Source organism: Lissotriton vulgaris, chromosome 1_1 (genome assembly GCF_964263255.1).
Source record: "Lissotriton vulgaris chromosome 1_1, aLisVul1.2, whole genome shotgun sequence".
Classification (NCBI taxonomy): Eukaryota; Metazoa; Chordata; class Amphibia; order Caudata; family Salamandridae; genus Lissotriton; species Lissotriton vulgaris.
In genome coordinates this window covers 973,720,943-973,744,882 of record NC_141685.1, presented here as the reverse complement: position 1 = coordinate 973,744,882, position 23,940 = coordinate 973,720,943, and the positions used below count along the sequence as shown (strand labels likewise).

General features: G+C 45.4%; 1 protein-coding gene across 1 annotated transcript in view; it reads right to left on the bottom strand.

The window, feature by feature from the left end:
- LOC147748319 (ultra-long-chain fatty acid omega-hydroxylase-like) overlaps positions 1-23,545 on the bottom strand; it is a 243,271-nt gene extending 219,726 nt beyond the window's left edge. Inside the window, exon 1 of the mRNA XM_086960205.1 lies at positions 23,368-23,545. Coding sequence (XP_086816331.1) covers positions 23,368-23,497 — 130 coding nt within the window. The 5' untranslated portion in view covers positions 23,498-23,545. The remainder of the gene's footprint in view (positions 1-23,367) is intronic.
- Between the last annotated feature and the right edge of the window lie 395 nt (positions 23,546-23,940).

Genomic DNA, 23,940 nt, shown 5'->3' with positions numbered 1-23,940 from the left:
ACTAAAGGTATGAGGCGGGTGAGTGGTAAGGGCACTGAACTGTAAACAATGCCTCTCACAGTACAGCATATGCACTGTGTAGGCAAGACCTAAAATGCGCTGAAAAAAATCCTGCATGCACAGTGGTGTTAGCCAAACAGGACTAGGTGAAGTGATTACAGATGTTGGCTTGTTGAAGAACAACAGGGATTTATCATATGCTGGGGCTATTTGACAGCCATGCGGTGTGGGGGTGGCTGACTTTAGCTGCCATTGTAAATACATAATGTTTGCTATTTCAGTTACTGTGTCTGGGGGGAGTGAATCCTTGAGGCAATGCATGTTAGCTTTTAAGGTGCCCCAATTAGATAGTGCCAATTACAAGTAAATTGATCACCATTTTATTAGTACAGGGGAAGAGTCCCAGCAGCAAAATTATATTTTGCGTGCAGAGCCAAACACACTTCTACTGCTCATTACTTGACAGTAGCATATCCAAGTCTCCTAATTAAATGGCACTTCCCATAATAATGAGTGATCCTTCATATAGTCATATAGTGCCAACAACTACATTTTTGATATTTTGTGGCATTGTAAATAACTGGTGCTACTATTAACATAGCTCTAAGGTACTTCTTTTGTCTTCCTCACAATGATGAAAAGCTGATCTCGCCACGCCTGCAATCAAGCATATAACGTGATAGTTACACACAAATGTCAGCAGTGAGTTCTTATCTCACTGAGCTATCCTTACAGCTCCATCTCATGACCTCTTGGCCGAACCAGTGCCCTCTTTTCTTGGCAAACTAACCACAAAGTCATGCCGGGCGTTTACTTTTGCCAAATGGTAAAGATGTTTTCAGTCCTCACTTTTTTCTGTCTCCTCACATTCTGTAAATGTGCACCCCAATGTGTAATAGTATGTAACGAATATTGTGCTCTCTGAAGTAAAAGTTCTTTCTGGCATTAGATTTTACTACCTGCTCCAGTCAGTAGTTAACTCTTGGACTACAAGTACCAGAATGCAAGAGGAGGCAGAATTGAAGAGCTCCAGTTGGGCTTGATTACAAGTCACAGAACTCGATACGCCCAGGTGGTTTATCGTTCTGCCAGATCATGACTTGCCCAGTGTGCCCGCACCCATTTTTCCCAGGTGTGGGGACACCAAACTCAATTTTGTATTGGCTGGTTTAATTGCATAATTCTTTGGCTGCAACAGCAGCCAAGCCTCGTCCCTGCCCTCTATAATCTTTTTATGAGGCATGGGGCAGAGGTGGCTCCTCCCTTGGACCAGAGGAGCGTCGCCCCACTTAAGCTAACCCCCAAAAAATGTAAAATAAAATGGTAATACAGTACCATTTTATTTTTCATCGAACCATCCATCGCCCTACTTTAGTTACCCCCTAAAGAATGAAAAATAAAATGGTAATGCACTACCATTTTATTTTTCATTGTACCATCCATCGCCCTACTTTAGTTACCCCCTAAAGAATGAAAAATAAAATGGTAATGCACTACCATTTATTTTTCATCGTACCATCCATCGCCCTACTTTAGTTACCCCCTAAAGAATGAAAAATAAAATGGTAATGCACTACCATTTTATTTTTCATCTTCCCATCCTGAAGCTCACGTCAGAACGGTGGTGGGGCCGCTGCTGAGTGACAGCAGCATGTCACTCAGCACGGAAGAGGAGGGGCTGGTTCTGCACTTTTCAAAGTGCGACTGTCTTTTTGGCCGGCCATTTTGCGATGTCCAGCCACACATACGCAATTTGAAAGCTCTTACCCAGCTGTCTTAAGACAGCAGGGTCAGAGTAAGTACAGGGCTCCTGTGTCCCTGGGAGGTGCAAGTGAGGCTGCTCCCACGAATCATGCAAAAAACACAGTTGATGGACAGAATGCAGAACAATGGCTTACATTCACCCCAGTACAAAGATCTGGGCCTAAATCCATCGTTTTTTTGCACTCCACACCACCCTAGGTCAGACAATGGCTATATGCAAATCAGCCTTGACCCTGTGCCTCATGGGAACAGTCCAGCCCGAACTACCAAGCCATGTCTTTCCTAGACCGGAATCAAGCATCCAAGGACCGGTTTCTGGCTATCAGCCTTCATCAGTCTGGATAGCTTGACTCCAGTGATGTGGAGAGCCTGGGACTCACGTCTGAGCATACCCAGCCCACTCGGGGTGAAAATTGCAAAAAACACAGTTGATGGACAGAATGCAGAACAATGTCTTACATTCACCCCAGTACAGTGGGGTAGCAGAGTGGGCTTAAGAACGGTGATGGATTAAACCCAGATCTTTTGAATGGGTGCGAGTGTTTGATTGATTCAGATGCTCAGTCCATCCCCCTTTTGTACCTCTTTTGGCCGCCATAAGTGTGGCAGGGTATGCTCAGACGTGAGTCCCTTGCTCACTTTGCCATTGGATTCAAGCAAGCCGGGCTGAAGACCGCTGATATGCCAGAAACAGGTCCTCGGAAGCTTGTTTCCGGTCCAGGGAAGACATGGCTTGGCAGTTCGGGTCGGACTGTTCCCATGAGGCACAGGGTCAGACTGATTTGCATATAGCCATGTCTGAACTGGGTTGGCAGAGTGGGCTAAAGAACGGTGATGGATTAAACCCAGATCTTTTGACTGGGTGTGAGTGTTTGATTGATTCAGATGCTCAGTCCATCACCACCCCCTTTTGTACCGCTCCCACGAATCAGGGCGCTGCTGTGAGAGCAGCAACAGGATTGGAGCCTGCACTGCAGCATCCGGTTGTAGCTGAGAGGAGGTCCGGAGCTGAAGTCGGATGACGTCAATTCAGTTCTACATCAATTAATGTACTTTTTGTATTTTATTATTTTAATTTTTTAGGTGCCCTCCCTCCCTCCCGGTCCCCATAGAGGCCAGCCGCAGCTGCATGGGGGTAGCATTCAGTGGTCTTCCTCTGTCAGATTTAACACCATTCATACTCCCCCATCTAGCACCTTCTTTAAAGATGTGGTAAATTGGGACCTTAGTATTCGTATACTGCAGAGGTGTCAAGCATTGGAAGGCTGAGTCCCATGTTAGATTTGCAGAATACCTATATAACCATTTACATTAAAATATGGAACTTGTGAGCCCTGGTTTAGAGGTTCCAAGAGCAATCAGAGATTAATGGGCTCCATTTGGGACAAATAGAGTTGGGTAAGACTGGTGTCCTAGGGCTTACTGGTTGCCTTATTACTAAACAGCAAACTGGACAATCAAGTACTTCCTTTTACCACTTGACTCTCAGATAGCGAGGCGTAGCAGTGCAAGCATTACTCAATGTCGTTCCGAAATCCAGAACACAGCAAATCAAAGTAGTATTCAGTCAATAAGATTACTACTTCAGTCAGTAGTTTACTTTGTTAATAGAAAAGTACTTTACATGGGATAAAACTAAGTCCTATGCACAAAATCAAAACCAGAACTCTCGCTTCTGTACTAAACACTAGGGGGTTGATTTATCAATGTTTCACACAACACAGTAAGACACTAAGGGAGAGGACAGGAATGCTCCATATTTATTAATATATGGCACCTCAGTTGACAGGAGTCCACTATGAAAGGGACAAAAGGTAGTTCTGGTGCTCGTGCACCAGGATCCCCAGGCTTCTGGCAGATTTACCTCAAAGCACTATATCTCTGAAACGGCTAATTATGATTGGAACTTTACAGCACTGAAGGATCCCAAGGACAGGGGCTTAGGGCTGTGGGAGGAGGAGGGGGCGTGGAAGCCGGATAAAGGGGATCCACGTGTAAATACTAATATCTCCACAGCATTAGTTTGGATTTCAATGTGGTTTATGATCAGCAATCAGGTGAGCATCACCTGCTACCTTTCTATCTTTTCCAGCCAAAGTGATAGGACTAAAGATGTGCCAGAGGTTCCAAGAGGCTACTAATGTTTTATTAGAGTTTTCTGCAATGCTGGAGGGTCATGAACAAACATGGAGAGTTTTTCACGGCAGCTGGATGACTTCTTCCTGGGGTGGTGCAGACTTCACAAAGAACCCCTGGAGTCCTCAGGTAGCTCTGCTGATGAACTCCTCCTCCCAAGAGGACTGGACTCTGTTGTGTGGAGTCCAGCAACTCGTCCCAACAGTCAGAGCACTTCTCCTTGTTAGGCAGTCCAGCAACACTTCCATCAGGACCCTGGCCTTGACCCAGATGTAGCTCCTTAACCCCTTCGCTGCTCATGACGAGCTCAGTTCGTCATGAGGCACGGTTGAGCTGTGCTCATGAGGAGCTGAGGTCGTCATGAACAATGGGAAAACATAATAGTCAGCACAGGAGGAAAATATCACTAGCAGCCAAGGTGTTGATCTACAGGAGGACAACAGTTAGGCAGATCGCCCTGGAACTCAGCATTTCTTTAAAAGTACCGGTGCACAGCTTCTTCCTTGGTCATGAGGGATCATGGAGCATAGTGCTGCTCAAGAAAGCTTTTACTAACAACAGAGCTGGCCAATCAACTTTGGTGCACTGTTCACGATCTGGGGGACTCCTCAATTCAAAGGTTGCAATGGCTGCACACTGCCTGATCACCTTATGCACGGGTCCGTGGATAGTAAAAACTTCCTCTGTGTTGGTTTACACTGTCCCAGTTAACTCTGCCTATTTACTCCAGACAGCAAGCCATACTACTTGCAGATGAAGATTGAGGCAGCAGATGTGAAGGTACCGGCAGCTACTCTGGCAGAGTATTAAAGCAGCTAACTATGGATCAAGGAACATAACACCCCAACCTACAGGAAGGGTGCATATAGTCCTGCACTAATAAAGGGAGAATCAAAACTACAACTAGTGGAAGTTGTACATCACTGTGCATGACATTACCATGCATGCCTTTACCACATATGTAATACCAAAAGCTGGCCTGTATATCAAGAGGCATTACATTGTGGACGGTCACCACGCATTCTCTCTTTGTTCTCTCTCTATATATATATATATATATATATATATATATATATATATATATATACACCAAAATGCATCATGGCAGACAAGCAAGATGGAAAATTAAAGAAATTGGAAATTACCGGTGTCTGCGTCTGGTCCCTTGGGGGATGAGAAAAGCGATTCTGGTATGCAATATATATATATATATATATATATATATATATATATATATATAATGCTCCAAGATTGAACTTCCTTCCAAGAAAAGCCAAACAAAAGCACTCCAGTCAGGCAGCGTAAAAGTGGGAGTCGAAGTTACGCAGATTGGAATCACGCACCATAATTGATCTACAGACAAAGGTGCCGGGGGACCTGAATCATGGAGAGGAAATAGCTGTACACTTGGGCAAGTAACCCCTTTTGTAGGTTCCTCACACCAAGGTCGAGGTTATGTTTCATGAGAGAGCCCTGTAACTATATCTGAAATATTTTCTAAACAATCATAATGAGAAAGCGTTCAGTTTTCACTGAGTCCAAGAGTTCTAGGAATACTCTCCAACATTTTCTGACATTTTGCTTTGATGAAGTTTCCTGTAATTTACAAGATCATATTGAAGTACCCCACACTGTATATATGTGCATTTTTGAGTAGTATGTCGGTCTTAGAGGAGATTTAATGGCATTAATGTGACTTTCATAAATGGCCAGCCGATTCACGGCCTTATTCTCGAGTCTTTGGGTTTAATTGATACACATGAATCAACAATGTGAAAATTTGCAAAATGCTGGACAGCAGGGTGCAAAGTTGTGTGTGAAAATGTCATCGAGTGACACACACAATACGAATAAAACATTTGCTATAAAGACGGGTTTGTGATACACGACGCACCATTGTAAATATTTTGGCAAATGTTTAACAAATAATCATATCCAAATTACATGGGTTCTATTGTATATGTTTGTATATATTCCCCGTAGAACATTAAGTCACTAAATGTAAGCACGATGAAATTCTATTGATGCAAAGTGGATGTATGCAATGGAAACTTAAGGACTCTCACCATGTTAAGATGTCCGACAACTCTCTTACTAAATTTGAAGGTTTTGTTGTTACTGGGTGTAGCTACAGCAACGAAGGAAAAAACAGTTAAAATGGCGTCTTTGTGGCGCGCAATGTTGACACCGACGAAGGAAACTAAACGCGTCTGTCATAAACTACTGCTTGGCTGATTAAAAAACCTTTTACGCTGCCCGACTGGAGTGCTTTTGTTTGGCTTTTCTTGGAAGGAAGTTCAATCTTGGAACATTAATCTATATCGCGGGGCACCGCCGCGAAGAGCACCCGCCCACGAGTGCACCGGTTGTTTGGTGCAACTGGAGCTTCTATATCTATACTACTATAATAAAGCAGAAACGTTCAGGCTTTGAGGCGGGTAAACTCGGGAACCACTGTGCCAATCTACACACCCGATACACCGTTGAAATCGGCAGGGTGTGTAGATGGTTATAGGCTACATAAATGTAAAAAAGAAACGTTATTTAAAATTTTTGATAAAAAAAAAAAGTAGTCCCTCAAAAAAAGTAGCGCCGGCCGTGACGTGCGTGGTCACGTTAGGAGCACGGGGAGGAGCGGTGTCCGAGGAGCGGCGGACATGGCGTGGGGGAAGAGCGGTGACGTCAGGAGCAGAGGACCGGCGGCGGAGGAGGAGCGGCGGACATTGCGCAGGGAAGGAACGGTGGTGCGAGCGGACAGGCGGGAGCAGCGCCGGCGGAGGTAAGGGCACTCATGTAGGGGCAGGCGGGGGTCGGGGCAGGCGGGGGACGGGCCGGGACGGGCCGGGCGGGGGACGGGACGGGCGGGCGGCGGGCAGGGAAGACTGAGGACAAGAAAGAGGAGTCAAACGGTGCACTACAAATGTCAGACAAACGGTGCATTACAGGAGGAAAAGGAGGAAAAGTGACGTGTAGCCAGAGTAGTTTTAGATGCTGTAAACTTTTGAGCCACCTCGGCTTCCGTAGGATAATCCCATGCTCTTCTCAATGGAACTCTGTGCTCCGCCGTTAACAAAGTGCGCAACGAAGGCCTACACACAGTCAGGAGAAAAACGGTACCCCCTCGAACGAGGCCACCTTCTGTCAAAAAGGGGAGAGTTTGCTCACATAACTGTCAGCGGTGAATATGTTATTGTTTAGATGCGTTTGCTTCACTATAGGAGATTATATTTATATAGGAATATTTCCTTCACAAATACCTGCGTCCCTTGGGTGGAGTGGAGGGAAGGGGGTGGATGACGTGTGCACGAGGAAAAAGTGACGTGTACAGGTTACAAAAGTGGGGCGGGCGGGGGCCCTAAAGCAAAGTAAATTACAGGAGGAAAAAGTGACGTCTGCAGGTTACAAAAGCGGGGCGGGAGGGGGCCCTGAAGCCTAATTGCTCCCGGTCAACGTCGGGACGGGCTGCTAGTATATATATATATATATATATATATATATATATATATATATATATATATATAAAAAAAAAATTTCATTGAACAGAACAAAAGGTTACAGGGATGTGAAGTTAATATTTAATTACTATGCATTCATTCATCTGTGGTGCCAAAGTCTGTGTTCATGGGGGAGCTGCCTGCAGGACCTGCAGCCAACTCCCTTGCATGCAGCCAACCCTGGGTACCCCATCTCTCGGGGTCTGGCCATATTATAATGGGGGCGGGGGCATGCAGCACCCCGCCACAGGGCCTCTGTGTTCTTGGTAAGCCATAGAGGGCCAGATTTACAAACCTTTTCCGCTGGGTTTGCTTCACGAAAGAGACAAAAACCTATGCAAAACATTTTTTGTTGTCTTTACTCTTCAGCGCAAACCTTGTCTTGTACTGGAAATGTGTCTAATAGTAATGCAAAGCAGTGCTTTGCTCTGCTTTGCGTTACTCTGTGTTAAAGGGGCGTTATATCAGATACATGGGCGTTCCTGTACTATCATCAATCCTCCTTTTGACACAAAACCTAATCTACTAACAATAGCGGGCAGAGTTTTGCACCACAAAATAATGCCACTTTGAAGCAGGCATTAAAATGAGAAATACATGTATTTCCCCTTTCTATTCTGACTTTGCATGTGTGCTACACTATATAGCAAACATACAAAGTGGGAAAGGTTTTACAGTTCATGTAGGCATAGTAATTTGTACTGAAGGGGTACCCTTCTAGTCAGTACACAACACATGGTAGACTCAAGCAGACACCCTTGCACTATGGTGCAAAAGGTGTGCAGTGGGCGCTCGGCAGCCTGAGAGGGGGGAGAGGGCCATATCTCTGTAGATGAAGTGCTTTCCTTCCCTCTCTCTCTCTTGCAATCCAGCGCAGCAACTTTGGGTGCTGCGCTGCGTTGTGTGAGAGTCTTGTAAATCTGGGGCAAAATGTCTTGCAACAGCCAGAGCATGCGCTGTTTAGTAGTCTCAACAGAAAATGAACAAGCATTTGCAATGCAATAGGTCTCGCATTAGGAACGTTTGAGCTATTGGTATGGTAAATTACACATTTTTTATTTATGTGTTGTTTTTGAAAATAGCTAAATTAATAGCTTTGTCATTTACAATGCCAATAGTTTTAACTTTCGCAAATGTGACACCTATAGCATTTGTAATGCAATATGTGTTGTATATACGTGACTTAGATGTATTGATATTACAAATAACAATGGCTTTTATTTTTTTTAAATAATTAATACCTAAATAAAAGCTATTGTAATTTATGAATTTGTGAAGAAGTGTGGATCACTGGTTAGAGGCGGCAGACCCGTAAGCAGAGGACGGCCCGGGACCAGGGTTCGATTGCCGATGCGGCAGGGTCGTGGACCAGGGTCAGCGGACTCGATAATTCTCTCGCCTCGGTGCCCACTCTGGTCAGAGACCACACTCGGCAACTCTGGGCATTAGCTTGCCTCATCTTCACAACGGCCCCCCCAGACCGCCAGGGATGCTTGGTCACACCTTAGAGATACCCATCAGGGACCATCTCTCAGGGTGAGCCAGGACGGGTTCCCCAGCGGTCGAAGCGCGGAGATACTCCTCCGGGAGTCGATTCTAGCGCTATATAAACCCGCAATTAAATTAATTTAATAATGGCAATAGCTTAAACTTTTGTAAATAACTTTTGTGAAGATTATGTTCAGTGTATTTTATTGTGACGAAAATACAAGAACAGAAGTGAAATATTAACATCTTTTTGTGACATTTGTAATAAAGCTTGAAACATTGAGAGAACATATTTGAACCAGTTGTTGTTGAATGGTTGCACAGATTGATCCTGTGGTGGTGCTGAGTGATGTTGTGGTGATGCGATAGAGTGAGTGTGATAGATAGATAGAGTGAGGGCAAAAAATAGATAGAGTGAGGGCGATAGCTAGCTAGAGTGAGGGCGATAGATAGAGTGAGGGTGATAGATAGATAGAGTGAGGGGATTGTATAGATAGACAGATAGAGTGAGGGGATTGTATAGATAGACAGATAGAGTGAGGGGATTGTATAGATAGACAGATAGAGTGAGGGGATTGTATAGATAGACAGATAGAGTGAGGGCGATAGACAGATAGATAGAGTGAGGGCAAAGATAGAGTGAGGGCGATAGATAGATAGATAGATAGATAGATAGATAGATAGATAGATAGATAGATAGATAGATAGATAGATAGATAGATAGAGTGAGTGAGGGCGATAGATAGACAGAGTGAGGGTGATAGATAGAGTGAGGGCGACAGATAGAGTGAGGGCGACAGATAGATAGAGTGAGGGCGACAGATAGAGTGAGAGCGATAGATAGATAGAGGACGATAGATAGGGTAAAGTGAGGGCGACAGATAGATAGAGTGAGGGCAATAGATAGATAGAGTGAGGTGGCCTTGTGGTGGACATGGTGGTGGCCGTGGTGGTGGTGGTGGATGTGGTGGTGGTGGACGTGGTGGTGGTGGACGTGGTGGTGGTGGAGGTGGGTGTGGTGGTGGTGGTGGTGGACCTGGTGGTGGTGGAGGACGTGGTGGTGGTGGACATGGTGGTGGTGGATGTGGTGGTGGTGGACGTAGTGGTGGTGGATGTGGAGGTGGTGGACGTGGTGGTGGTTGTGGAGGTGGTGGAGGTGGTGGAGGTGGTGGTGGGTGTGGTGGTGGATGTGATGGTGTTGGTGGTGGACATGGTGGTGGTGGATGCAGTGGTGGTGGATGCAATGATGGTGGATGTGGTGGTGGTGGATGTGGTGGATGTGGTGGACAAGGTGGTGGTGGATGTGGTGGACATGGTGGTGGTGGATGTGGTGGACGTGGTGGATGTTGTGGTGGTGGACGTGGTGGTGGTGGACGTGGTGGTGGTGGTGGATGTGGTGGTGGACTTGGTGGTGGACTTGGTGGTGGTAGTGGATGTGGTGGTGGTGGAGGTAGACGTCATGGTGGTGGTGGACTTGGTAGTGGCCTAATGGTGGACATGGTGGTGGCCATGGTGGTGGACATGGTGGTGGTGGACATGGTGGTGGCGGACGTGGTGTTGGATGTGGTGGACATGGTGGTGGTGGTGGACGTGGTGGTGGTGGACATGGTGGTGGTGGATGTGGTGGTGTTGGTGGTGGACATGGTGGTGGATGTGGTGGTGGTGGATGTGGTGGTGGTGGACGTGGTGAAGGTGGACATGGTAGTGGTGGACATGGTGGTTGTGGTGGACGTGGTGGTGGTGGTGGTGGTGGACGTGGTGGTGGTGGACATGGTGGTGATGGACATGGTAGTGGTGGACGTGGTGGTGGATGTTGTGGACATGGTGGGGGGAGGACGTGGTGGTGGTGGACGTGGTGGACATGTTGTTGGTGGTGGACGTGGTGGTGGTGGTGGACGTGGTGGTAGATGTAGTGGTGGATGTGGTGGTGGACTTGGTGGTGGACTTGGTGGTGGACGTGGTGGTGGTAGTGGATGTGGTGGTGGTGGAGGTGGAGGTAGATGTGGTGGTGGTGGTGGATGTGTTAGTGGCCTCGTGGTGGATGGTGGCGGTGGTGGTGGTGGACATGGTGGTGGTGGACATGGTGGTGGCAGATGTGGTGGTGGATGTGGTGGACATGGTTGTGGTAGTGGTGGTGGACGTGGTGGTGGTGTAGGTGGATGTGGTGTACGTGGTGGTGGTCGTGGTGGATGTGGTGGTGTTGGTGGAGGACATGGTCGTGGTGGTGGAGGTGGATGTGGTGGTGGTGGACGCAGGGTGGTGTATGCGGTGGTGGTGGATGTGGTGGGGATGGACGTGGTGGACGTGGTAGTGGTGGATGTGGTGGTGGTGGTGGATGTGGTGGTGGTGGTGGACGTGTTGGTGGTGGACGTGGTGGTGGTGGATATGGTGGTGGTGGACGTTATGGTGGTGGTGGACATGGTGGATGTGGTGGTGGGCATGGTGGATGTGGTGGTGGTGGATGTGAAGGTGGACGTGATGGTGGTGGACGTGGTGTTGGTGGACATGGTGGTGGTGGGCGTGGTGGTGGGGGACTTGGTGGTGGGGGACTTGGTGGTGGGGGACTTGGTGGTGGTGGTGGATGTGGTGGTGGTGGATGTAGTGGTGGATGTGGTGGTGGACTTGGTGGTGGACTTGGTGGTAGACATGCTGGTGGTAGTGGATGTGGTGGTGGTGGAGGTAGACGTGTGGTGTAGGTAGCCGTGGGGGTGGTGGTGGAAGTGGTAGTGGCCGTGGTGGTGGTGATGGACATGGTGGTGGTGGACGTGGTGGTGGATGTGGTGGACATTATGGGGGAGGACGTGGTGGTGGTGGTTGTGGATGTGGTGGTGGTGGTGGACGTGGTGGACGTTCTGGTGGTGGATGTGGTGGTGCTGGATGTGGTGGTGGTGGGTGTGGTGGTTGGACGTGGTGGTGGTGGACGTGGTGGTTGTGGACAAGGTGGTGATGGACGTGGTGGTGGTGGATATGGTGGTGGATGTTGTGGTGGTGGTGGGTGTGGTGGTATGGAGGGCTGAATATGAGAGGCAGTGAGAGAAACAAGCATTTGCAATGCAATAGGTCTCGCATTAGGAAAGTTTGAGCTATTGGTATTGTAAATTACATTTTTTTTTATTTATGTGTTGGTTTTGAAAATAGCTAAATTAATAGCTTTGGCATTTACAATGCCAATAGTTTTAACATTCGCAAATGTGACACCTATAGCATTTGTAATGCAATATGTATTGTATTTACGCGACTTAGATGTATTGATATTACAAATAACAATGGCTTTTAATTTTTTTAATCATTAATACTTAAATAAAAGTTATTGTAATTTATAATGGCAATAGCTTTTGTAAATAACTTTTGTAAGGATTATGTTCATTGTATTTTATTGTGACGAAAATCCAAGAACAGAAGTGAAATATTAACATCTTTTTGTGACATTTGTAATAAAGCTTGAAACATTGAGAGAACATATTTGAACCAGTTGTTGTTGAATGGTTGCACAGATTGATGCTGTGGTGGTGCTGAGTGATGTGGTGGCTACGAGTAATGCTGTGGCGTTCAGTGATGCTGTGGTAGCGCATAGTGATGTTGTGGTGCCCCAGAGTGATGCTGTGGTGGTGCTGTGGTGATGCCATAGATAGATAGAGTGAGTGCGATAGATAGAGTGAGTGCAATGGATAGATAGAGTGAGTGTGATAGATAGATAGAGGGAGGGTGATAGATAGATAGACAGAGTGAGGGCGATCGATAGATAGAGTGATGGCGATACAGTGAGTGTGATTGATAGACAGATAGAGTGAGGGCGATAGATAGATAGACAGATAAAGTGTCTTTATGTTGCATTGAGTAGAGAGTAAGTATGTGGCATGTAATTATGTAGCACTGAGTGGTAATATGACGAGTGTATGTTGTATTCTGTAGAGTGTAATTTTGTGGTGTGTAATTATGTGGCACTGAGTGGTATTTGGAGTGTATGTTGCATTGTGTGCAGTGTAATTATGTAGCATATAATTATATGGCACTGAGTGGTATTGTTTGGAGTGTATGTTGCATTGAGTGCAGGGTAATTATGTAGCATATAATTATGTGGCACTGAGTGTTATTGTGTGGAGTGTGTGTTGCATTCAGTAGACTGTAATTATGTGGTGTGTAATTATCTGGCACTGAGTGGTATTTGGTGTGTATGTTGCACTGAGTGCAGTGCAATTATGTTGCATATAATTATGTGGCACTGAGTGGTATTATGGAGAGGTTATGTTGTATTCAGTAGAGTGTAATTGTGTGGCGTGTAATTATGTGGCACTGAGTGGTATTATTTGGAGTGTATGTTGCATTGAGTGCAGTATAATTATGTAGCATATAATTATGTGGCACTGTGGTATTATGTGGAGTGTATTTATGTTGCATTGAGTAGAGTGTAATTATGTTGCGTGTAATTATGTGGCACTGAGTGGTATTATGAGGAGTGTATGTTGTATTCAGTGGAGTGTAATTGTGTGGCGTGTAATTATGTGGCACTGAGTGGTATTGTTTGGAGTGTATGTTGCATTGAGTGCAGAGTAATGATGTAACATATAATTATGTGGCACTGAGTGGTATTGTGTGGAGTGTGTGTTGCATTCAGTAGAGTGTAATTATGTGGTGTGTAATTATGTGGCACTGAGTGATATTTGGAGTGTATGTTGCATTGAGTGCTGTGTAATTATGTGGTGTGTACTTATGTGGCACTGAGTGGGATTTGGAGTGTATGTTTCATTGAGTGCAGTGTAATTATGTGGCACTGAATGATATTTGGAGTGTATGTTGCATTGAGTGCAGTGTAATTATGTGGCATGTAATTATGTGGTACTAAGTGGTATTTGGAATGTATGTTGCATTGAGTGCAGTGTAATTATGTTGAGTACAATTATGTGGCACTGAGTGGTATTTGGAGTGTATGTGGCATTGAGTGCAGTGTAATTATGTGGTGTGTAATTATGTGGCACTGAGTGGTCTTTGGAGTGTATGTTGCATTGAGTGCTGTGTAATTATGTGGCGTGTAATTATGTGGCACTGAGTGGTATTTGGAGTGTATGTTGCATTGAGTGCAGTGTAATTATGTGGCGTGTAATTATGTGGCACTGAGTGGTATTTGGAATGTATGTTGCATTGAGTGCAGTTTAATTATGTGGCGTGTAATTTTGTTGCACTGAGTGGTATTTGGAGTGTTTGTTGCATTGAGTGCTGTGTAATTATGTGGCATTGAGTGGGATTTGGAGTGTATGTTGCATTGAGTGCAGGGTAATTATGTGGCCTGTAATTATGTGGCACTGAGTGGTATTTGGAGTTTATGTTGCATTGAGTGCAGTGTAATTATGTGGAGTGTAATTATGTGGCACTGTTTGGTATTTGGAGTGTATGTTCCATTGTAGAGTGTGTGAGGGTGCAGAGTGTGAGGGTGCAGAGTGTGTGAGGGTGCAGAGTATGTGAGGGTGTAGTCAGAGTGTGTGAGGGTGCAGAGTGTGTGAGGGTGCAGTGTGTGTGGGTGCGGTGTGTGTGGAAGGGGTGTGTGTGGGTGCGGTGTGTGAGGGTGCAGTGTGTGAGGGTGCAGTGTGTGAGGGTGCAGTGTGTGTGAGGGTGCAGTGTGTGTGAGGGTGCAGAGTGTGTGTGGGTTCTAATTTTGCACAAAAAAATATAAAAAAGCAGTGTTGTGGTAGGGGGGGCGTTAGCAACAATGTGCTCCGGACGAAGTGCCAACAAATGTTGCATACACCGGCCCTAGTGCACGAGTGCATGCTTAGACAGCCACTTGCGCCTGCCGCAGTACATCCTGTTACTCTTGGGATGATCAAAAACCTGCATTTCCGGAAATGTGCCCGTGAAATAAAAAGCATTCGTTATTTCAGACTGTAAAAACATTGTTGTGCCTATACTTTCTTAGGCTGTTGCTTTAAGGCTCATAGCTGCATTAAATACTATATTATCACTTTTTAGAAATATTGTGTGTGTCCACTGTTTGCCAAATAACAACAAGCATTGGCAAATGATGAGGGAGGTGTGCCTAGATTGAGTGACCACATGAGGAGGAGGAGGAAAGAGGGAGGAACAGGAGAGGAGGGAGCAGCGGCCGGATGTGGCGTAACAGCCAAAGCAGCTGACCGTGAAGGTGGGGAACCATGTTCGAATCTCGGCGTTGGCTCAAGCATCCTGTGATTGTGTGCAAATCACCTAATCTCCCTGTACCTGAAAAAGGAATGAGTCCATCTGTAATGTAACTGGTGATCATACAAAGTGCTCTGATCCCTTCAGGTCGAGTTGGTGCTATATAACACTGCAAAGAAATATAATTTTAAATAAGCAGTGTGGTGAGCGGTATGAGGGGGTGGCTTGGTGGGGGTGGCACAGGGATATTAAGTGGCGGCAAAGGCGCAAAAAACAACTGTGTTGGCTGAGGGGTCAGCACGAGGAGATTGTGGTGGCAGAAGCTTAATAAACACAGAAGCAAAGAGCATGGTAATTGAAACTGCAGCTGTAAGCCTTTCATGAAGCCAGTGCAGGAAGTAAACAGTCCACTGAGCAGCGGTCAGGTGTGGAATAATGGCCAGAGCAGCCTAACTTCAAGATGGAGAACCAGGTTTGAGTATCGGCTCAGGCATCCTGTGATTGGTGCAAATCATTTAATCTCCCCATGCCTGAAAATGTAATGTGTCCATCTGTAATGCTGTTTATGTAAAGCGCTCTGATCACTTCGGGTCCAGTTTACGCTTTATAATTTTGCACAAAAAAAATATACAAAAACAGTATTATAGGAGCTGTCGGGGGCGACACGAGGAGATTAAGTGGCGACAAAGGTGTAACAAGCTGCCAGACGCCCGTGTGATGGGTGGGGGAGGGCTATTTAATGAAGTGGGATAAAGCGCTCTGATCCCTTCAGGTCGAGTTGGTGTTATATAACACTGCAAAGAAATATAATTTTTTTAATAAGCAGTGTGGTGAGCGGTATGAGGGGGTGGCTCTTGTGGCATGCGTTTTTCACTGTGGGTATTTAATTGTGGCATGCGTTTTTCACTGTGGGTATTTAGGGCTGTTTTATAGTTTAATGTGGCTCTGTGGAGTGGTGAAAGAGACTGCAGGTATTTGTGGCGGTGACGGAGCACAGAAAGGAAGACTCATCAAAGATAAAGATCGAAATGCAGAGGCCCATGAAAGGAAGGGGGTGGAGAGGAGCCGGCTGGCGCACGAAGTGGCTCACAGATGCATGGTGGCAAATGGAAGCATGTGCACAACACAGACGAAAATGTCAAAAAAATAAATACCATAGAACCAGGAGCCCTAATTGTAATGCCTTGGTCCAGGACACACATACACTATACACCGACCACATGTCAAAGTTATTGCGATGTCACATCCTATGATGTAATTGGGTCAAAAACCATGTATATATCACCCTTATGACAAAGGGCCTGTAATGTCACAGCTGCCACCCCTAGATTTTGGTGAACTGACGTCCACGCTCGTGTGTCAAGTGTGCAGGCTCCAAGGGACTCTAATGGACTACGGTCTCACTATACTTTGGCATGTCAGACTCCTATACCTATAGTTAAAGGCTACTTTCTCAGTACTGGGTCTGGGTGGGCTTCCTGACCACATATGTAAAGCATTCAATGTGGATCAGTCTGACGTGTACTGCGTCTGTTCCAACGCTCTGATTTTGCCTCCAGCTCACATGTTTTGTTATTGCTTCAAGTTTTTATTAAGCACCAAAATTCTGCTATATCCAACTAATACAAAAAGATGTGTTGTGCAGTGTGCTGTCTTCTCTCCCCACACATACATTTATCAAACAGAGTCCGCTGAGTCAGTGAAGCTGCAGTGTAAAATACACAGTAACTGCAGCAGCATCATCAGTTCAATCAGAACCACTGCTTCAAGAAGCTGCACGGTTCCCTAGTACTGCTATAGTGATCATGTAGCACAACTGAGAGAAACGTACTGTAGAAGCATTACAGGAGCGGAGCGTGGGGCACAACTGACATTATGCTTCACACTTCCAGTCTGAAAAATGTGTTCATTGCTGCACATTGTGCTCCTGGGCATGCAGGCGTTAAAGTGGCACATGAACGAGTTTTAGGCAATCTAGCTCTAAAAAGTGTTGCTCCGGGACTCTTGTATCATAAATAATATTTCATAAAGATTATGTATTTTGCTTATTCTAACAAAAGATATAAAAGTATGCAAGCAAACCGGACACATTGTGGAAGCAAGATCAGAGAACACACACGACACCGGCTTCAAGTTCACCCACAAATCTTGTCGAAGCCCCGACATGGCTTATGCTAGTAGGTTCTTAATGCCTGACAGTTGGTGGGTTACCATAGATGGGCACTTTTTTTGTTTACCATAAATGATTTCAGCGTTTTAAGCTTGCCACAGCGAAGGTTTGTAGCTATTATCAGTGTTAAAAAAACGACATATTTAGTCCAAATAAAATAACTAGATAAACTCAATACACTACACACACACACAAAAACAAGCTCTTGGCATTGCTGTGGGGGGGGGGAGGAAAAATGCGAGACACGGCCTGGCGGCCATGAAAAGTGTGAAGCAGGGAGCAGGGGAGGAGAAATGGGAGACACGGCCTGGCGGCCGTGAAGTGTAAAGCAGTGGGCGGGGGAGCGGAGCCCTTTGAAGTGAAGCTCTCGGAGGCAGGCTGCGAGGGAGCGAGGGAAAAGTGCATGCTTGTGTTCAAGTGAACTGTTTGAAATCCGCCCGATGGTTTGAGGACCTATTTTGCCCACTATAATTCTCCCCTATCCATTCCTTGCGGACTGGGATAAGCGAGACCTAAAAAAAGGAGACAGACAAGGGAGAGAGCGGCGGTTAAGGAAGTTGTGGAAAGCAGGGGGTGGCGTAGAATGCAGGCGGAGAAGACAAGATGAAGAGGGGGTGGATACAGTAAATGCGAGAGAGTCAAGATAAGAAGGAAAGTGGACAGGGTGGGGAGAGGTGGCATGGTCGTGGAAAGGAGACGGCAAAGCAGAGGAGGGATGAGAGAAGAAAGGTGTATAAGAGAGGGGGCTAGTCGGAAACAAGACGAAGAGCAAAAGTGCATACACAAGAGCGTGCGTTACTTTGACGTCCTTACGTTTTCAAGATACAATGACGTTTAAGAGGGCTCGTGCGCAGCGCCCATTAGGTGACAGGGACTGTAAACAAACAAGTAGACTCCTTGTAGTTACTGTATGTCCTTACTGCTATTGTTTTATTGGCTTTCATGAATTCAGACAGACCCGTTAACCTTAGATTCAGGCAGAAAATGGGGAGAAGAAAGTGAAAATTAAAAAGAGGGAAAGTCTGGCTAAAATGAGTGGGAGAAAATAGAGATAAAGAGGAAGAGAAACGAGAGATAAGAAAGGAGGGACGGTGTGTAAAATATGGGACGGAATGAAAGGAAGAACTGAAGACAAGAGAGAACAAAAAAGATGAGAGTGGCAGGAGTGAAAGTACAGCAAGAGGAGGAGAATGGAAAAGCAAAAATGAAGATAAGGAAGAGGGAAATATGGAAAGTGTCATGGGTAGAGAAGGGACAGTGGAGGGAAAAAACGTGTGAGCTCAAGAGTGGAGAAAGGGGAGAACAAGAAATAGGAACACGAATAATAATAAAGAGGAAGGGCGAACATGAAGCTTGCAAGAAATATGATAGTGGAGATGAAGAATGGGAGAGAAGAAAGCGAGCAAAGTGATTTGATACAAAGGAAAGAGTGGCTGAAGATAGTAATTGTATTTACAAAGCCAATCCTACCACTGACGAAGCGATGTGTGAGAGGGAAACGTAAAAGAGAGTCAGAGAGATATGCGAGGAAAGAGAAGAGTGCGACGAGGTGGGCAAGAAGAAAGAATAAAACATGGAAGGGTGGGAGAGACGGGGAGAACGGTAAGAGGTGGGTGAGTGAGAGCTATAAAAGAGAATAATACAAGGAGTGACGAGAAAGCTGCAAAAGGAAAGTTAATGAAAAGTGCGTTACGTAGCTATGGCGAGGAGAAAGAGGAGGGAGTGGGAGATACAACGAAAGGAAAGAAGAAACATTGTGATATGTGTGAAGGGATGTAGAAGGGCCAGAGAAAGATCTGAGGAAGAAAAATTATAGAAGGAGAGAAAGGGAGACTGACAGAGGCTAAGATACAGAGAAGAGGGAGAAAATAAGATGAGTGGAGAACAGGAAGGATGAAAGGAGAAAAAAAAGGAGTGAAGAATGAAACAAGAGAGGTAAAGAGAAAGACAGTTTATTTTAAAACGCTGCAATCGCTGCAATACATTTGAGAGAAAGTTTATTTAAGAACTCTGCAACAGATTTGAGAAAACATTTAAGTTAAAACATTGCAATACCTGTGAAAGTTTATTTAAGAATGCTGCAATACATTTGAGCGAACGTTTTTTGAAGAAAGCTGCAATGCATTTAGGAGAATGTTTATTTAAAAACACTGCAGTACCTTTGAAGAAAGCTGCAATGCATTTAGGAGAACGTATATTTAACAAGGTTAGAAAGTGGGAATGCAACGCCTGGCATCAAGGCTGTTGATGTGAACACTCTTGATGCCTCAGAAATGGATTCCTATGTCAGCAGACCAGTGCGGACGGTGCAGGGCACGCGGAGTTGAATTGGGGGGGTCACCGATACCACGTCATTAAGGACGCAGCTGACTGAAAGTTTTGACATTAGGCAAGAGCTGACAAGATCAACACCGGCCCTCTGAAAACTTTTTGGGCCCAGTCCATTAATCCTGCCAAGCCAGCAGCCAACAGGAAAGCCCGACTGGTGGAGTTTGCAACGAAGGTCTGAAAATGCATTGTTTTATCTCAATTATTGTATGAGTCAGGCGCAGGGGAGGAACCGTATGTTTCCTGGTGGTTTGGGCCACTGTTTCCGGGTGACACGAGAAGTACATATGTGCTCAGGGCTGCACGAAAGGTGGGCGACTCGTTTTTTTTTCTGTCAGGCATAAAATGTGGAAGTTTGCGGGGCCCTGTGGCATGTGAGTGACTTTGCAGGGACCACTTGAAGTGCATTTAGCTGAGTGGGGTCACGGGACGTGGGTGCACGTGGAAAGTGTGCGGCCCGGAGGTGGGGAGCGAGCACACAAACAATATGACCTCCTAGCTAGTGCACATATAAACACATTCCGTTCTGTCGAATCTATTCATTATGCTCCAAGTACTTGGGGATAGGCTGGCAAAGCAATTTCCTCAAAGGTAAATTAATTCTGCTCAAATTATTCACAAATGTACACACCCAAAACATACATTGCTTGTCTTACGATAGTTTACTTAGCTTTATAAGTAATATAGCTCAAAGTGCTCCGTGCCTATAGCAAAAAGTGCTTGTGTAATAAGTGAATGTGCTTAAACAAAGATATACAACGAAAGCTAATGAATTCCAACAGTTTCAGCCTTTCTAAATATGGTATAAGGAGTACGTTTATTTAAAAACACTGCAGTATCTTTGAAGAAAGCTACAATGCATTTAGGAGAACGTTTCTTTAACAAGCTCTCGGCATTGCTGTGTCGGGGGCGGGGGAGCGCATTCCTTTGAAGTCCGATGCGGGGGAGCAGATTCCTTTGAAGTCTGATGCCGAGGCTCAGACAAATGGTGTGCGATGTGCGATGTGGCTGGCGATGTGCACGCACCTGGCTCACATGCACTGTACCTAATCCACAGTTTGGGTAGACTTTTGAGAACCTTACTATAATCTCGCCAAACAACATTAAAGTAGAGCTTGATGCTAGTGGTAAACAACTGCATTGGTACTTGCCTTTGCTTTAAAAATATCCGCAATGTAGAGCTGAGCATATGTATTAATGCTGTATTTTACTTTCGTTCTCCCCACACATTTTCAGCAGGGAGTGACAGCGAGCGAAAATTGTAAAAAGTGAAAGTGTTAATTAACAATGCATGTAAAACCAATGAAAAATACAATGACACATTAACTACACTTTTTGCTCTAATTTCAAGCATTAGCGCAAAATTCAGCAGTCACCGGGATTATTGCCCGTTTTTTGCACATAGCATCTGTGTGCCCTTGGACCCATCTAAGTTACTATATGCAGTTTGTGGTGTTAGCTCTTTGTGTCTTCACACCGGGAAATGATCTGTGCATTTCGATCTAACCAGCACCGTAAAAAGGACAGACAGGCATTTAAAGATCTTGTTACTACGGTCATGTGATGCCCCAGTATCAATTGGTATTATTTTATTTGTTTAATATATAACTTCCAATACAGACAGCCTCATGATATTCTCAGGCACATAGATGGATATCAATGGTGCAGCACCACTGATATCCATCTATGTGCGGCACCAGGACCCATAGGCCTGAAGTTTGCAATGAAGTCTGATTATTATTAAATTTTACTTGTTTACTCTAGGGCCTCATGTACCCTGGCTACACCTCTGTGTATTCTGCTTCCAAAAGATATTGGGAGCAGCAAAACATTCTAATAATTCCATATCAATGCACCTTTCTTCTTTCATGTTTTCTTCACTGGTACAGCGGCTACCCCTGGGCACAACGATATTCACCCACTGCCTTGCGGTATTTTAGAAAGTGTTTTACAGGTTATGGGCCCTGGAGGAAGTAAGAGGTTCATAAGATGTAGCCCTGCGCCTGAAGGTGCTCTCCATTCTTCAGAGGGTAAAAAGCTGATTTGACGCGCAAATATCTGAACCAGTGACCAGCTGCTGTTGCATACAGAATCACAGTAGGCACATGCACCTACTGAGATATCCTGATGCTTGGAGTGAAAGAAAAACGTCCCACTATCTCAAGGCCTGTTTCTTCTTCCTATGCAGAGAATTTGTCTTATAGTTTTGGCTAGATGGTACTTTTTGGACAGTAGCCAGCATATATCACGACTGGATTACACTAAGGAAACAAGGGACCAGCCATTGGAACTTCACAAACCACAAGCAGTTCACAATACTAGCAAAAGAAAATTATACAAATGATCTATGAGAACAAGACGAAAGAGATTTACAAATTCTGAGGCTATAGTCGAGCGAAACTATTATGTTTTTTTTTCTTTGATGTAACTCGTTAATTGGGCTGGAAATGTTAAACACTGCCCATAGAAAATGTATATTCCTCCCATGTTTTAAGAATTTCAGTTTGAGACTACATGAGGTTGGTTGAACACACAGAATAATATCTCTCGCCTCAGCGCTAGCAATCTCTTACTAGAAATGGCGTCTAAAGGCCTTAGGTATGGACTGCGGTGAGCGGAGGAATGTTCCCACTTTTCTTCGCTCAAGATATTACTTTTATTTCTGAGTCAAGCTTTTGAGAAATGGACCCCCTTTGGGGTAAGACAGGAAACCAGCGGACGGGCTTCCGAGTAATGCTGACTCATCACAACGTTCAAAAACCCCATGATTGACACTGCCAGGCACAGGTGTAGGGGAACCTTACGGGTGCGTGTCATATACCACTGAGTCTCAGATTAGCGTAGAGCATCTAAGCAGTGGTTAGAGTGTCAGGAAGTAAGGATCAAAGGGCTGGAAATGTCACAAGGTCCCCAATTGGTGGACTGGGAAACAAAAATGAAAACTCCATCTCAGACGTCACTTGTAAGTCGGGTGAAACAGCAGCATGAACAGATGTACACTGTGACCTATCTGCTGTTAGGCAGCGAGAAGCTGAAGCTTGGAGACATTTATGGCTTTATGGAATGTCTTGCGATATTTCAGGTTGCACAAGTTGTCAGCGCTCTGGTTGGTGACACAACTGCATGGCGTAGGGAACAGCCTTTAAAGTTTCTCCATGACCTCTTATTCCTTTGGGTAGGGATGTGTGTCAGCAAAGGAAACAGCTGGTACATTTGCGGTAACACTGGCTGTCTGCTTTTTTTTCTTTGGTTGTTTCGAGCCTCACACATAGCTCAAAGTGCTCCGTGCCTATTGCAAAAAAGTGCTTGTGTAATAAGTGAATGTGTTTAAACAAAGATATACAACGAAAGCTAATGAATTCCAACAGTTTCAGCCTTTCTAAATATGGTATAAGGAGAACGTTCATTTAAAACACTGCATTGAAGAAAGCTGCAATGCATTTAGGAGAACATTTATTTAACAAGCTCTCGGCATTGCAGGGCGGGGAGCGCATTCCTTTGAAGTCTGATGCGGGGGCGGGGCAGCAGATTACTTTGAAGTCTGATGCCGAGGCTCAGACCAACGGTGTGCAATGTGCGATGTGGCTGGCGATGTGCCCGCGCCTGGCTCACGTGCACTGTACCTAATCCGCAGTTTGGGAAGACTTTGAAAGCCTTACTATAATCTCGCCAAACAAGCGTTGCTAAAGCAATGCAGTAGACGAGACCTAAAAATGACTGCGGGCCTCTGCCCTTTTTGAATGAGACCCATATATGCCAAATAATCATTCTCAAAACAAAACACATTTGATTTTGTTATGCACATTTCAAATCCTTGAGGCTATCTGTTATCAGAGGAAGGAAGAAGGTACTCACCACATGAAGGAGCCAGTTTCTCGCTGTCTCCAGCCTGGCCTTTTCGCATGCCGCTAGAAGCCAGGGAACTCTTGGAGCCTTGGAGCAGCCCTGTAGCCTGTCCTGGGCTGCTGGCATTGGTTCCCGACATGGCGCTTCTACCTTTAGTGATGTCTTGTCTCACGCTCTCTCCTTGCAGTTTACACCGTGCCGTCCCCCTCTCAGGAGTCACAGTCTCTTCTTAGATATGAATTATGTGTTAATCCAGGCGAACTCCCTCTTTGCTATTTCAGATTAAGGTAGGCAGTCTGGTTCGGTAATGTGTGCTTGCTGTTCTCATCTCCTCCCGTCCTTTTCTGCTCTTGTTTCAGTGTCTGGGCCCTTCTAGGTTTTATTTTCCTTTTCTTGTTATATTTTCACACTCCTTTCACGAATATTTAGAGGGTTCTCCCGGCGAACTTCCTCTCCGCTTCTTCTTCTCTTTCACCGGCGGGGGCGGCACCCAGGCGGCATACTATGTCTCTTGACTCTCTTCTCACCTCTCTGCTATGGCTGTGCGGTTTGAGGTCTCTCGTCCTGTGCTTTCCTCCCCCA